Here is a 16,611-nt window from a genome sequence, read left to right as displayed (position 1 = left end):
TGTTCTATTGTTATTACTATAACTTGTCTTTCAAGATTTAATGTTGGTTCCTGGTCTCTGATTTTATAAAACAAATTTCCCCCAAAAAGTGCGACTTATAGTCCGGTGCCACTTAGATATGTTTTTTTTTTCTTCATTACGCATTTTTTGGCTGGTGCTAAATAAGGTATTCAATTACAGGTGTATTTGTCACTGAGAAAGATGCCTTGAAACACATGTATTCTTACTGTCAGTGGGATTGCCACTTCACAGATCTGACTTCTAACTTGGCTTACTTACTTGTTTGCATAGAGAGAGATATGTTTAATGTCATACTGTAGAACATTCTAGGCACAGCAATAACATCTTCATGGAAACACAAAGGTGACAGAACCTCCTCCATAGTGGGTCATGACTAGAGAATCAATTTAATACACATATTTATTATCAAACTAATACAGGATTGTGAACGCTTACTTGAGTTATTTGAATCTCCAAAGGTTTACCTAATATGCCATGCCAGTATTCACCAAATCTGTGCCAATTTCACAACACATTCCTGATTTCTGTTACCTACAAGAACATACACAGTGTTTTTTGTTGTACTCTTCAGCTCATTCCTTTCACTGTTGTAGCAGCACTCACCACACAAAATATTATTAGTTCTATGATTAGGTGTGTTACTAACTAGTCTAGATTTCCTTGTTGTCACTTACGAAACTGTCACTCTCCAGACTAAACATACGGTGTTGATGATGGAGAACAGAGCACTTTTGTTTGTTTCGAAACAGCAGAATGTCTTTTGTCTTTGACGCCAGCTTCATTTCACTTAATTAAAAGTTGATCTGCAGCGTGTCTCGGCGAAGCACTGATCCGATTAGTCACACAGAGGAGTTTACAGTGAGGAGTTCAAAGCAAACATGCAGTGAGCAGGAGTGTCTGCAAGAGAGGCTGTGGAGATTTGGACCAGTATTGAGAAAGATGAAGTGGTTCTTATAGCTGCTGGAGTGAGAATTGGGGTAGGAATGACATCCATTTTGTTTTGTCAATGTTCGAATGGTAAATAAATAAGTAAAGATGCTAGTTAATATCTTTGAGCTAGCCTATTTGCAGTCTATATTATTTTGTCGTGTGTTTTGCATATTGATTTTTGTGTTGACTTTCTTTTCCGGCACCTGCTTTTCTCTGTAAAGATGTTGTTGCATGGCCTAGAATGTTCCATGTTATAGCATCAGTCCTACCTATTTTGAGGCTGACAAGCAGATTACTGCTTTAAATTATTATTCATGTCATATCATGAAATATTTCAGGTAAAAAACAGATGGCAGACCCTCTACCAGAAAAATAAAGTGAAAAAGTCCATGGGGAAAATAAATGAGAAATTTACTTCTGGAACCACAGTGGGTTTCAAAGACAGGACAGAGAACATGTCATAAAAAATTAATCTTGTCAACCTCAGGTAAAAAGTGGTCTACAGTGCAGAGCTATCATTGGGTCTGCTGCTTCTTAGAGTGGCCTTTTCAGTGTGAAACAGCAGCACTTTAGACAAATGTATCCAAATACATAATCTGTTATAACTATTCCAAAGGTCAAAACAGAGACACGTGTACAAGGAAAACAGGCTAAGAGGACTTTTGGACAAATCATTAATCAAGACAACGCCCAAGTAAGCCCTGAAAATGAACCATCGAGGAGAGTGGGCAGGAGAATTGATGGAGAATATAAATAGGGATGACCTTTGACCTTATCAGTTCATTTTTATTTAATTGCACCAGTATAATTAGAATAAACTGATTGTGAGCTCTGAGATGTTGACCTTTGGAGAGATCTTCATTTGGGCAGCTTTTTCCCCTGTTTCACTGTATTAATGTGTGTGTTAATGATCTAAATGTAATGCAGTCCAATAAATCTTTGACTATTATGGGATGAGTTAAGAATGGGGCCAGCAACTTCATTATGCGTGAAAGAAGGTCAAGTGTCAGCATCTGAATTATACAGCGTCTCTGCCACACTCGTTTGGAAAGAGGAACTTATCATTATAGTCTTATGAGGTCAGGTTCATTAGGGGGGACTCATTAATACAAAGGTTTAACCAATGGGTGATTATTGCACTGTAGACAGCGATATACATTGTTTTCTGTAATAAAATACAAAATACAGTTATAGTAAAGCAAATGTGTCTAATGCATAGGCCTGTCACTATCAAAAATTTTGAAGCATGATAAACAAATCTAAAAACACTTTATTTATAGCACATTTTACAAACAAAGCAGTTTCCAGAGTGCTTCACAGAGATCATAAAATGAAATTTGATCATAATAGTCCAACAAAACAGTAAAAATCTAATAAAAGCATAAACAGAAAACCAGAAAAATATGATATACTGAAGCAGATATATAATGCAATGAGCAATAATGTTGAAACTACTTTATACCACTGATACAATAACAATGAAAGATAAACCATATTTCAATTTTAAAAAATATATTTTCCAGCTTTTATATATTGAATGATATAGTAATTATTGTGATATGCCTACTAATGCGGTAAAGGGCAGAATGGTTACCACTCATGCCTCACGGTAAAAAGGTTCCAAGTTTGATTTCCTGGTCACCTGGGGTTTCTGTGTGGCGTTTGCATGTTCTCCTCATGTCTGGGTGGGTTTCCCCCTATCAAACGAAAACATACATAATGGGTATAAATAGGTCCAGTTAAGACTAACCAAACGTAGCTCAAGATCATTGAGAACGCTCTCTGCTCCTTACAGGTTGCAGTGGCACTAAAGGGTGAAATGCAGAGGACAAATTTGGGGATTATAAAGTGTATTTTACCTTATCTTAATCGTCTAGAATCAAGATGCTGTTTTAACAGGCATTTATATTTGCTAGATCATGGAATTCTAATGGGACTTCTGATATATGGGCAAAGTTTGTCCACCTTAATAATACATAATTTGAATATTCAGATGACCCTGACAACCATGTTTAAGGTGTGACTCAGACTGGTCCTGAGGCAGCCATTTGTCAGCTATTGTCATTTGAGAACATACTTTTATTTCTACAGGTTTTATTGAAATAATTGTCATTTCACTTGTATCATTTTACAACCAAAAGTTCAAATGATTATTGCATAATGTCTAGTGGGTACTCAAGCGTTTGATTGATAAATGGGGGTATTTGCGATCGCTCTGAAATGAAGAAAAAAGGATTTCACTAAAGCAATGCTCTTTGGATCAATACCTCTTAACCTTTCAAGTTAATCAAGCTGCTATTATAAGTCCATTTCTTTTGTGGGTTAGAGCCATTGATTCTAACCAGGGCTGACCAGTTTGTCGAAAATATCTAAATGGGATTTTTCAGCTTTTGTGATTAGGAGCATTATCACTTGAGAGACTTGACTGAAACAGGAACTACCCCTAGGAAGATTACATATTGACAAAATAATTGAAGTTTTTGCAGTTATTGAAATTATAGTTTGCTATTGATTCAATAGCAGGTCTATATTTAATGGTGCATTTTGTAACTTTTCTGGTGGAGGTTCCTTTACGTGCTTTTCTCAGTGGAGATGTTATTGCTTTGTCTGGAATGTTTCACAGTATGGCATTAAACCTTTCTATCTTCATGGAGACCAACCAGGCCAAGTTGCAGGTCAGATTTGTGGAGAAGCAACCTCGCTCACAGTTAGAATACCTATTTTTCTAGATATTTTTGAACAATAAAACCATCTGTAATTGAATAAATGTAAGGTACATCTGTTTAGTGTCATAATGTGGAACACACCAAGCAGAGCAATGGCATTTCCATAGAAACAAGAAGGTGGCTGAATCACTACCAAAAAGTTACACATTGCACCTTTAAACGCACTGTTGGCAATTCTTCAAGTGTAACTACAGAAACAGCCTTCTTGTTGCTTTCCTTGCAAACGTCCTAACAGCATCCTCTGTCTTGTCTTGTGTGTCAGGTGAGGATGACGATGATGAAGAGTGCGGGGAGGAGAAGCTGCCCTCCTGTTTCGACTATGTGATGCATTTCCTGACTGTGTTCTGGAAGGTTCTGTTCGCCTTCGTCCCTCCCACAGAGTACTGGAATGGCTGGGCTTGCTTCGTTGTTTCCATCTGCATGATTGGACTCCTCACCGCTGTCATTGGTAAGCGCCTGTTTTTCTTTACATTTCTTTAAAACTTATTAGGCTATTTTTTGACGTATGAACATTATGATAATGTTGTATCCTCATCAAAAACATACCTGGAGTTTCATTTGCATGTGTTTACCACACAAACCCTGTATATTTAGTTCTTCTCTCAAACAAGAAACACTTCCACATTGTTATAATATGTGATAATACAGGAAGTGCTCCACTGTGTTTTTAAACTCCATACAATATTAAACTCCTTATTGAAATAATTTGGATGATTTCAACTCTGGAATTGCCGATTTCTACAGAACTTAAGGGTAAGTGTAGCTGTTAGTTTGGAAAATACCACTACATGACATCACAAGGTGGAATAGAGCATTTAAAGCTTTAGAGATGTAGACAGCCTAATAATGAAGATTGCTCAAACATGTGAATGAAACAAAATACAACTCTAGTGGATGTTTTTGCAGAGGTAAAAGCACATGAAATTTTAATTTAGGATCTTTAAATCTCCCATTTTATGTTTTTCTGTGTCTGCACTTTGTATTGACAGTAAATAATGCAAAGAAATCATCAATAACATGTCAAATGAAAGGACATACGTGATGCATATGAAAATGTACCTGAGGTTGTGTTAATACTCTCTCTCTCACTCAGTTTAGACATTTTATTATATGTGTTCTGATCATGTATGTGCTCAAATTCTCACCGATACACATCTTAGCAAAACTGACCCTAGAAGCATTAATTCTTGATACAAACTCCTTCTTTCCTCTGAAAGTTTTGACATAAAAAATTCATCTGTTTAATATGTTTTGTCTGTGAACTTGTTCCAGGTGATTTGGCGTCTCATTTTGGCTGCACAGTGGGCCTGAAAGACTCTGTGACTGCAGTAGTATTTGTGGCACTGGGAACCTCAGTACCAGGTGAGTCCAGACCCTCCACACTGCATCTGTTTCCTCAGCCAAGCTCTAATTACCCACCACCGGGTCTGTGCCAGTGTTAAACCAGGACTTTTATTTAATTACATGTGACATTTATCTTCAGAGGGTCTTTATAAGCATAAGGCTCCCCAGTGGTCTTCAATTTGTGATATATTTGTTTTCTGCAGCTCTGTTACTTCAGGGACCTTCTTGACATTTACAATTCATTTTCTTGCTTCTAACTGTAGTGTACGTGCCTTTGGTCCTCCTGGCTTCATAGAAAATTAAATTAACTGTGCTTTATGTTTGTTTTCTAATATGAACTGTGTTGTTCAAGGCAAGATACATACAACTAATACTACTACAACTAATGTGGCTGCTACAAGTACCATAACTGAATACATGCAACTAATGGCAAGGAGAAAATTCAGTTTGTCGACTGGACAAAAGTTAGTTTGGTTGAAGACATTTCGCAGCTTATCCATCCTTTTCCATTTCTGTTCTTCACTAGACCCATGAACATAACAAAAATCTGCATTTTAACAATATGAATTTAAACAGCCCTCCATCTGTATTAAATAATATTGACCTACAGAGTGCTGTGATGCCATCTGTGTCAGATTAGTTACTGTAGTTTACATTTTTTTAGTTGCAGAATCTTGTCTGTTGTTTTGGCTTTTTCATATAATGTGGATGCAAAAGTGTCATATAGTCCAGTGTCTGATAGTGTCCAGTGTCTGTCCGATCTATACCAACTTGGATAATGATAATTAAAACCAATTTAAACAATTCTTATAGAGATAAAGACCTCTTAAAATGACTCAGGAAAGGTTAAATTCTGTCCTGTTTATATGATTTTTTTTCAATATTCAAAGAAATCATACTTCAAATGACTATCTAGTTATAGTTTAGTTACATTGTACTAGAAAAAAAATGTCCGCTAGCATGTCTGTGTGTGCGCTGGGCCGCTGGTACAGTCCACAGACAGCATCATGGATCATCCTTTGAGTGTGAAGTATGACCAATGACTGAAACATCTCAGTAAACATGTTTTAACCTTGGATCCCTCTCTCTCTCTCTCTCTCTCTCTCTCTCTCTCTCTCACACACACACACATACACACACACACACAAGCCGCTTTGTGTAAATCTATTATCCAGACCACGCAGACACATACATCATCGCACCAGGCTAATCTATGTACAAACACTGCATATACACACATACCTGCCCACCATGTTATTAGCCTAGGCCTATTTGTCATGTCTGGCTCAGATGGTCTTATGGAGCTTAGGGACTACAAGCTCAGACCTGATGTATGATTCAATATTTAAAAGGCTCACAAAATAAGACAAATCAAAGACAGGCATGAGCACACAGAATTTGTAGCAGTGGCCTGAAGGTTTTGGTCGGGGGATAGCAACCTTATTAGCGTGGCCTCCTGTGGCAATCCCATAGAGAAGGAGCTCTTGGTTCTGGGTGGCTATTACAGTTAATAAAAGCTCTCCTGCACCATGCTTCCACTGTGATTAACCTCATTCATCACAGTTTGCCTGGTTAACTGGCTAACACGCATGCACAGGCCAAAATGTGTACACAAAGTAGTAAAAGAAAAAGCAACAAAAACACCTGTGACTGAATAAAGGCAAGATAGATAAGTTTAATGCCACACACCAGGTGATAAAGCATTTCCTAAACCCAGGTCTGTCACAATAACACATTTTGAAGTAAGAATAAACAATAATAATGAAGCTACTTTATGCCACTGCCACAATAACAATAATGCAAGATAATCCGCGTAAACCATTTTTAAATAGACAGTACAATTAAATGGCATGAGCTGCAACAAATAAATAGCAGAATGAAGCAATAAATAGCTACAGAAGTTTTATATTTTTTCATATTATAACAAAACTACAAATAAATTCATATAACATGATAAATATATATTGTTCCAGCTTCCATTTATTGAACAGCAAGTCGATATAGTAATGCTCACAGCAGAGGACAGAGAAAGTTTATAAAGAACAATATTTACATAAACCTACACTTATAGTTAGGGTTGGCTTTATCTGTGTCAGTGTGTCAGAGCATAGTTGTAGACCCTAAGGCTTGTGTGTTGAGATAGACCAATATATCGGGCCAATATTTGGATCAATATTTTGGTCAGTTTGCGCCTTAGATAGAACATACACACAAAGCATTTTAACACTTGAAAACTGCATTAAAAGTGACTACACTACACTCTTAAATAATTGTGGTTAAAAAAAAAAGAAAATAACAGCTGTGGGTGAGTTCATTTAGTAGTAGTAAATTAAATCATATAATTTGAGGAAACTAATCTGAATCTGCACTATATATTGGCTCAAAATATCGGCAGATCTTATTGGTGATCAGTAGCACTAGGTTAAATACAATCGGTATCAGCTTCAGTCATGAAAAAAACACATATCAGTGTATTCATTATCATTATTATTCATATCATTATCAGTGAAAAAGCCAGAGCTGTAGTTGATATATTTGGCACAGGATTTACTTTTTAAAGCACCATTCAATTAGACCATGAAGTGTTTGTGAATTGAAATTGTGTAAGAGAAACATTTAGACATGTTTACGATAGAAGTCAATGCTGTTTCCTTTCACCTCAGACACATGTCGCAAAGCTGAGCATCTGTGCTATTGGCATGACAACAATTCCAACCAGGAAGTGCTTTGTGTAATTAGCAGATGATGTGTTTTCTTGTGGTTTGTCACAACAGACTTTTTACTGGCAGAGAGCTGACATCTCTGTGTGACATTCACCTCCACAGCCTGTGTGCTCTGTAGTTTTGAGCTGACAAATACAAAACAAATTGAATCTGCTGTCACGCTTGCCACCTCCTCTGTGAAGGGCCCTTTAGTCTCTGTTACTAACCTCAGCAATGACATACATACTCTAAGTCATGTGTTTCCCAATACGCATATAAGAAAGCACCTTTATTTTGCTGAAACCATGTTTAAAATATCTGAAAATAACATATTTTCAACTTTTCTTCACAAATTGCTTCTTGATTTGTGTAAAACTCTCATTTATATTTACAGTTTAGTTATAATCCCACCAAATGACATCAAAATTAGAGAATCATAAGAATCTGATATACGCACTTTAACTCTCGCTGCACGCAGACCCTAATCTACTCTGTCATTATTTTGCAATGAATTTAATAGCTATAACAATGCTCTTGCCAGCTGGAGGAGGCCTGGATTCACAACAGACCCAGGTGGCTTTTTGCAAACACACACACACAACTGTTTATGCAGCAAATCTACTCTGAATCTAGACACACACACACACATACAGCCCAGCAGGACTGTCCTTGAAGCTTTTAAGGTCTGGGGTTAGATTTATTAACACTGAGCTCCAAACTTGGACCAATGCCTTTCTCTTCACACTTCTGCATCCCTACTAATATTTTCTTGGCTGTTCCCATTTTGCAATTATGATTCTTCTTTCATATGACAGAAAATCGAAATACATGATTCAAATAGTAGCCAAAAAATTAAAGGACAAATGGCACTAAGTAACCAGCTGGATGTTTGGACGAGTTTTGTACTTATTTTGATCAGGAGTTATTGCAAAACTTGGCAGAACCCTCTTACTAACTAGCATATCCCAGAGAAACTCAAACCGAGGATACAACATTGAATAAGACACTGAACTGATTCATGGTTGGACCCCTGAAATCCTTTTTTGCCACCGAAACCATGACACAACCTTGCAACTATAATTGATCTTGGACGAATCTGGGCCAAGATGGCTGACAGCGCCCAGGCTCATAACAGGATTAAAAAGAAGTCTAATTTAAGCTTCTCCATCTAAATGAAGAAAACTGGATTTGTACAGAGATGTGTTTTAATAATCGTAAGTGTTCTTTGTTGATCAGGAGCAGACTGACTAATTGGCATATTAGTAATTCAAGGCTTAGCAAAGGTCAAAAGTGCATGCCAAACTTGGATTTTAATTTGAATGTTCACTTTAAAAAAGAGAGGGTTGATCTGTTTGGATATTATTAGAAATAGCCCCATCTTGTAGGGCTTATTTTCTAATATTAATCTGAACCAAACATAGCTCATATAATGCAACATAAACAGGAAATAAAGTCTGATATGTTTGTCGGAAATCTTTTTAAAATTTCAAATCCTGTTCTGTCTTTTTCTACAGATACATTTGCCAGTAAAGTTGCTGCAATCCAGGACCAGTACGCGGACGCCTCTATCGGGAACGTGACAGGATCCAATGCTGTCAACGTGTTCCTGGGCATCGGGGTGAGTTCAGACCTGAGATATCTATAAAACATCATTTATCACTGTATTACTCTTCAACTTAAAGGACACATATTATGCAAAAATCATCAAATACATACCTGGAGTTGTATTTTGCTTCATTCATGCTTGTTTCATTAATCCATGTTGTCCTCTCTGAGCACTCAAAATTGCTCTGTATGCTCATATTTTACCCAGATTGTTGCAACACACACCAAATCTGAACTTCTACTCAGTTTTTAAGCAATCTTTTGACTCGTTCTCTAGTCAAACTGTGTTCACAATGATCTCATAGCTCTATTGGCCTAGCATTCACATTGCTTCGTTTGTTTATTTTCCCATTTCTCATTCCCATTGCTGACATTAGAGGGGACTCCAATTCCTAAATACCTCATTGGAAACAGAGGTGTAGTTTATAAAGTGTGTTTTCCAAATGATTACATTATTAAGTTAATTTAGAAAATGTGAAAAGCTTAGCCCAAGGTGATGAAGGCATGTTTAAAAGGAAATTAAAGCCACAAGAATCCATAATATGTGTTTTTTGTTTTTAAAGGACCTATATTAAAATGTTGTTTCCTCCTCCTGTTTTGTTTTATTCACAAATTTTTAACTCACAAACTTTGCATATGTTGGCTGAGTTACCAGAGTTAACACTGTTCTACTTTGTGATGTCATGTGGTAATACAGGAAGTGCTCTAATGGGTTTCTAAGCTCCATACATCTTCATTAGAATAATTTTGATTATTTCAGCCCTGGATTTGTCTATATCCACTAAACTAAAGGTAAAAGGTAGCTGTTAACTTCAAAACTATTGCTTCATGATAACATAAAGTGGAACAAATCATTCTGCTCTTTGGAGATGTAGACAAGATAATAATACAGGATTACTCAAACGTGTGAATGAAACAAAACACAACGCCAGGTATGTTTTTGAGGAGGACAGTACAGTCTAACATGACTTAAAGCTCACTAGAATCCATTTTGCATAATATAGGACATTTACAAATTTCTCTTTAATCCAGGTGGCGTGGTCCATTGCCGCCATCTACCACAACAGCCAAGGCCGGGACTTCAGGGTGGACCCGGGCACGCTGGCTTTCTCCGTCACGCTCTTCACCATCTTTGCCTTCGTCTCCGTGTCCGTGCTCATGTACCGGAGGAGGCCAGAGATCGGAGGGGAGCTGGGAGGGCCCCGGACTGCCAAGGTCCTGACCAGCATGCTCTTTGTTAGCTTGTGGCTCCTCTACATCCTGTTCTCTTCATTGGAAGCCTACTGCCACATCCAGGGCTTCTAAACATGGAGTTCAATACAATACAATACAAAGGTGAGGACTAAGGCAGCAGTATGGAGCAAAAAGATAAATAATGCGTTGATATGAAGTAGATATGAAGGCTGCATTGCTGGTCCCTCCTTATATGCTGTGGAATAATAGCCAGTTTTGGACTGTGTGTGTAAATCTTAAGTCGACAGAGAGGAAAATTTCAAAGACCAGCAACATCGGAGTTCACACAAAATGCTCCGCGGAAGGAATTAACAGTTGTTGAAACCAACCTAACAGATCATTGTGACATTAACTGAGTCGTATACGCTTCTACCATACCAGTGCAGTAACTTTACTTTGCACTGTGAGACCATCGAAGACCACAACATACTGTTGAAGCCTGAAGTACCGGACATATCGCTACAACGTCCATTGAAAATATGTGTGCGTGTGTTGAGTTGCGACTGTGTGTTCATGTACCAGTGTGTCGTGGTTGAAGATGGTGAAGTACTGTGAAAAAAATCTTGTTATGCTGTGCTGTTTTTGTATGACGTCTCTCCGACATAAGCCCCGTCCAGTTCCTGTACAAAGTGCTGAGCGAGGCTTCTGAGCGGAAAGTGCATTCAATGAAGTGAACGAAATGTAAATATTCTGAGCTGAATTGCATAGCAGCTCGCTCTGAATGTCTTTGGTTTATGCTGTGCACTCGGGAACAGGCCCTTATGGTTTGTTTTATTCAGTACGTGTAAATGATTCAAGGTCAATCAAGGAAAGGAATTGTGTGCATTTACCTTTAAAAAGGCCTGCTTCAACCACAGAAAGCAGGTCAAGCTACCGTCAAAAACTGTTTAATTCACTCATAAATAGCCATCTTTTCTGCAATAGATTTTCAAAACATGAGTACTGACATCAGGTTCAGTTGTTGTATATACTGCATAGCTGCTTTAAATTTATTCATTTAGCAGCTTCTTCCTGTATCTATGTTTTGGCCACTCCCCAGGCTGGTCTGTGGACCAATCAGAAATCTTTAAGGGCTTTGTAAAAAAGATCTATGTTATGACGTTACTCAGATGGTAGGTCTTAAGAAATGCTCAATTGGGAAACACATCATCTTTTCAGAAACAGCTGTAGGTGCTGCAGAAGCAGAGGCAAATAAAATAATTTAAATGACATATAAATGATATATTAAATATTATATTGAAAATTTTAATTGGATCAGATTTTAAAAGCTTAAACCCAAAGAAATCTATATTTTGTTACATCATATTTGTTAAAACAATTATGGCAGAAAAAAGCTGTTCATCCTAAACATTTCATCCCGTTAAAATGTTTCGAGCATTTATTATTGAGATGTTTACACTTGAGACTGTTAACTCAATCTGCTACTCTTGTGTAGCCTCAAAATGATCATGTAAACTTGTGTAGATAAACATTTGTAAAACAGCCTTCGCAGGTGAGAGAAGATTACCATCATCCTCTTATTTAATATAAGATATTACAACTGCAAAATAAATTGAATTTGATTCTCTTTCGGGAAGCCCTGGATTCAAGAAAATTGGCAAATTTATGTAATTTCCATAGGTAAAAACTTTGTAGAGTTTATTCCCATATTGCCAAACCAAATTGTTGAATTGAATCAGTGACATTACGTGTCACACATGACAAAGGCCTTTGAGTGGCAGTTTACCCCTGTTTTGCCAAAGGGAACCTTTTTATCAGCTTTGCAGTCCCGCTTTCAAAGCTTTCGTAAAATCTCAAGTTTCTTCATAAAGCATTCATAAAAAAAATCTAAAATTGAGACTTTTCTATTCTATTTGTATGTCTCTTCACTGGCATGGAGCTATGGTTTATACACTGTTAAAAGGTAGCTTGTGCAACAATGGTTGTAATGGGAGTCAAAATATATTGGTAGACTTTAATTTGTGCCTGCTGTCGAAATGATAAGTTGACATTTTGAGGAATGACAATTTCCTATTATAAATGTTTGCATTACCTTAAGGCTAAGATTTTTATTTTAAGAGTGTTAGGTCAATACTATGTCCCAATATAAAAGCAGTAAGACTAGTCAAACATGAAAAAAAAAAACCTGGACAAACTAAATCAGCTGTTTAATATCCATGTCCTGGTTTAGTCTCCTGAAATCTAGAATAATAGGTAGTCTGTAAATACGTTTATCTGAATTCAAAATAAAGAAGGGGTTGTATAATAGATTTTTTTGGAAAATGAAGGCAATGCTCTGCACTGGTCATACTGCTTTGGGTGTTTCAAGTTTTTTTTTACTCAAATGTACACAAAACAACGATGTAAAAAGAAAACTTTGTTGTCAGTTATGATGTGTTCAAATGCCTTCCTGGGCAGTGAACACACCACCAAGTAAATAGAACTCTAATGATGAAACAGGACGGACACTCTTTGGTGACATTGGTGACATTTCACTGTTGCTGCAGCCAGTGTCAATAAACTGAGTTACACAAGCGAAGGAAGAATTTTAAAATGGAAGATTTAAAAAATACATGAAGATACAGCCATATGTTGATTCCTGGGTCAGTGAGACTCAAGCGAACTTCTCCTACCCAGCACGTGTATTGTTATGGTGTCTCTCTCTCTCCTCTCTACCCAATGTGTGTCTTGAGATTTCTACCTTGCTGCCAAAGTAACAAATCCGGCAGTTTTGTTTTGCCTGTAACTTCCTCCCTACTTCCTCCTCCCCACAATCCCCTTTGTCATGTTTTTCCATATTTTGGAATGTCAATGTGCTACTTGTTGACACTGTGCATGAATGCTAACACGTCTGTATATAGTAATAGAGAATTGTATCCCCCCCATTCCCCTGGTTGTTGACAAAAAATGGTTCGAATGTTGTACAGATTCGAGATTTTTCTGTTTTGAGTTACATTTTTATGTAAGTAGTAGATTTAATTTAAAGAAACGTTTTGAAGTAACTTGCACATTAATTATTTTTGGTTAAAAAGGCAATATCTGCTGTTATTGAATGAGAGATGAGATTCTTAAGGAGCTAGTATGTATCTTAAATAAAGTATAGGGGATTTGCATGGGTTGTTTGTACAAAAAAGACACTGCTTGCTACTTCTAATACCGTGGCTGTATTCTCTGACAGAAAGAAGAAGACCGTATGTATATCTAAAGGTTATTTTGTCATGAAAGAATAATAATAAAACATATTGTGTATATAATGTACAGTGTTATAAGTGAGATGGGCTGTGTGGCCATCTAACCATAGAGAATTAACTGCATATTTATTTCAATGAGTTCAAAGCACTCACTACACTCAAGAATGACATATATTGCCTTTTTGGAGAAGTTGTAGTTTGGCTTAAAAGCTTGTTTCTCTATCTTGGCCTTTCTCTTTTCCTTGTCATCATGCCTATTCTCATAACCAAAGTTTTTGTTGCCGACTTAAAGGGATAGTTGAGATTAATAACTGACATTTTGTGGATTACTGAAATACATATACGCTGGTTTGAAGAAGCAGACAACATTTGACCATTTTACCATCAGTGAGGTGTTCATAAGGAAGATTTGAATCAGATTGAGATCAGATTTTCGTCATTAGTACATTGTGAAATTAACTGTAAAATAAAAATAAATGTGAGACTATATATGACTGTTTTGGCCTATAAGCAACAAAGAGATGTTATTTTAGACTTTATGTTTAAAATATGCACTTGGAAGAGGAAAACAGTATATTAATTGCAGAAACATTATGAAGATGGTTGAAAACTAAGAGGAAAAACTAATATATTTTTAGCATCTACTCTACTATCCAAAATATGTTCCATCAAAGGCCCATATGCTGCTTTATAGCTTACTGGTAAAGGCTCATTTGTGCTTCTCTAAACCAGTTATGTAAACTTTTAACAATGTGTAACCAATACCTCAACCAATACAAAACATCCCTTTAAGTGCATCTGGCTACATCAGTATTGTCTTTAGCACATCTTGCTAAATACATTTTCTCCTGAGCCATGTGTGATTCAGTCCTATAGCATTTCTTTCCCATTATTTTCAACCCTTTCTATCTCTCCACCTCTCCTCCTCTCTATGGTCTGTCATCCGGAGTGCGTGAGACTTTTTCAATTGACTCCAAGTTAACAAGATAATGTTTAAGAATTGTTTTTGTTCAGACTTTAGCGTGCCTGTGTTATAATTTGTTAATGCCACTAACTGTGACTGCTCTTCATGGTACATTCTGATAAAACAAAATAAAGTTTGGGATACCCTGTTTCAGAGCGGTCTCCATGTTTTTTCTGTAGTATGCCTGTGTCATACTCATAATGACAAGACCTATAATTATTTGCATTTACAGAGTGATTGATTAAGTGCATGTAATTACAACCAGTGGTATATTGTGTTCTTCCAGGCACTGTCCCAAAGCCAACAAACACTCATTTTCTATTGTGAGTGTGGACAATAGAAATGGCATTTGTTTGAATGGCAGACGTCTCATTAGACGTCTTTGTAAGATGGAGGCGCACTGCTCCACTTATGATTACGTTTTTGTCTCACATTTTGAATAGAGTCTACAAAATGATAATAAATGACTGGTCTTGTAAACCTTTCTTAATGGACATAGTATCATTAAGTTATTGTTCAGAGAAGCCCACATTTAAATAAATGATTATTTTTAAGAACACATATGCAGCTTTTTTTTGCATTTAATCATGTTGTAATATTGTTCCCTCATCAAAAAACTGGTGTGTTTGGCTTCATTCATATTAGATTCAGTAATCCTTTGTAAAAAGTCCTGGTTTGAATTTTGTCATGATTGTTGCATCACAGGTAAAATGCCCTGTATGCCAGACTCATTTAAAGCATTTTTGCATTTCATTAGTGCTGCATGTTTATATTAATAAATCTAAGAATGTTGGTTATAGGCTAGTTTAACTGTCTTCCCCATGATGATTCCCACCTAAAAAAATATTTGGTCTTCCAAGTACCACCAGGTCTAAACCAGGTCTAACAAAAGATTATTCAAAGTCATCCTAGTTCTAAATCGGTAGAACCCAAGTAAGATCTGAAAGAGCTTTTGCACCACAGTTTGAACCACTGCACTGAGTTTTTTCAAGGTTCCATATCTAGTAACTAACTTTAATGTTCCTAAAACAGGACGAGAACTCCATATGTTTTGTCATTTAGTCAGCTGTAAGCGTTTGCACTGTGGCATGTAAAACAGTTGCATACTATCACAGTATTGAGGTTTCCAATGACATTTTGATTAAACCTTTCCAGAGTCTGCAATCCCAGAATGCCACGTTGTTTGCTTTGTGCTGCCACAGTGATGGATCATTCCCACTCTTTGCCAGGGCCGCTCGAATGATGGATACGTTCTATAACAATGAAAATCTTATTTGTGCTTTGGGAATGCTCTTTTTCATGTTTTATAATCAGATGTGGCCATGCATCGAGCCTGAGTGAGTCAGCAGAACAGAGCGGGTGGTACAGCTCAGGTGTTTGTTTACATGGGCCCTGGATATTAAGTGCTGCCTGAAACACCATTACACTGTCACATCTCATTTGCAGACAGGCCCTTGATGGTCATGTGCTTTCAGTAGGCAGTGGTGTGGAAGCCAATAATAATGACTGTGAATGCACAAGGTGTCAAATGTAACTGTTCACATCTATATCAAAAGAAAAACTGCCATTACACGACCCGTGCCTCCTTTCGTTCAGTGAAACAACTTTTGTATGTGTCTTTGCACAGACAAGCACATCGAGCAATTGATATTTGCATATAAGTATATTTGCATCATATTGCAATTTTTTTCCTGAAAATTATAGTGTCTGTCTAGCAGTGAAATAATCATCCAATACAAAGAAACAGCTAGGTGAAAACATGAACTAGACAGAGGTGTATGTATAATACCAAAGGATAAAATTAATATTTTCCACGTTAGTTCAGTCTCAGGTTGAAAATTCTGTTCATCAAGATATAAAGGAGATATTTTTCTGTGATTTTCTAGATATTTTCATTAAGTTACATCTACTCTCCT

At 36.8% G+C, this 16,611-nt stretch overlaps 1 protein-coding gene across 2 annotated transcripts in view; it reads left to right on the top strand.

The window, feature by feature from the left end:
• slc8a1b (solute carrier family 8 member 1b) overlaps positions 1-14,835 on the top strand; it is a 136,127-nt gene extending 121,292 nt beyond the window's left edge. For both annotated transcript variants that reach the window (XM_055162766.1, XM_055162765.1), the window contains exons 8-11: positions 3,940-4,125; positions 4,950-5,039; positions 9,238-9,341; positions 10,361-14,835. In XM_055162766.1, the coding sequence (XP_055018741.1) occupies positions 3,940-4,125; positions 4,950-5,039; positions 9,238-9,341; positions 10,361-10,633 (653 nt within the window). In that variant the 3' untranslated portion in view covers positions 10,634-14,835. The remainder of the gene's footprint in view (positions 1-3,939; positions 4,126-4,949; positions 5,040-9,237; positions 9,342-10,360) is intronic.
• Positions 14,836-16,611: the final 1,776 nt, after the last annotated feature.

The sequence above is a fragment of the Boleophthalmus pectinirostris genome, unplaced genomic scaffold (genome assembly GCF_026225935.1).
Source record: "Boleophthalmus pectinirostris isolate CB_2022bp ecotype Guang Dong unplaced genomic scaffold, ASM2622593v1 HiC_scaffold_5, whole genome shotgun sequence".
NCBI lineage: Eukaryota > Metazoa > Chordata > Actinopteri > Gobiiformes > Gobiidae > Boleophthalmus > Boleophthalmus pectinirostris.
Note: the sequence above shows the minus strand (reverse complement) of the source record. Positions and strands in the feature narration are given on the sequence as shown.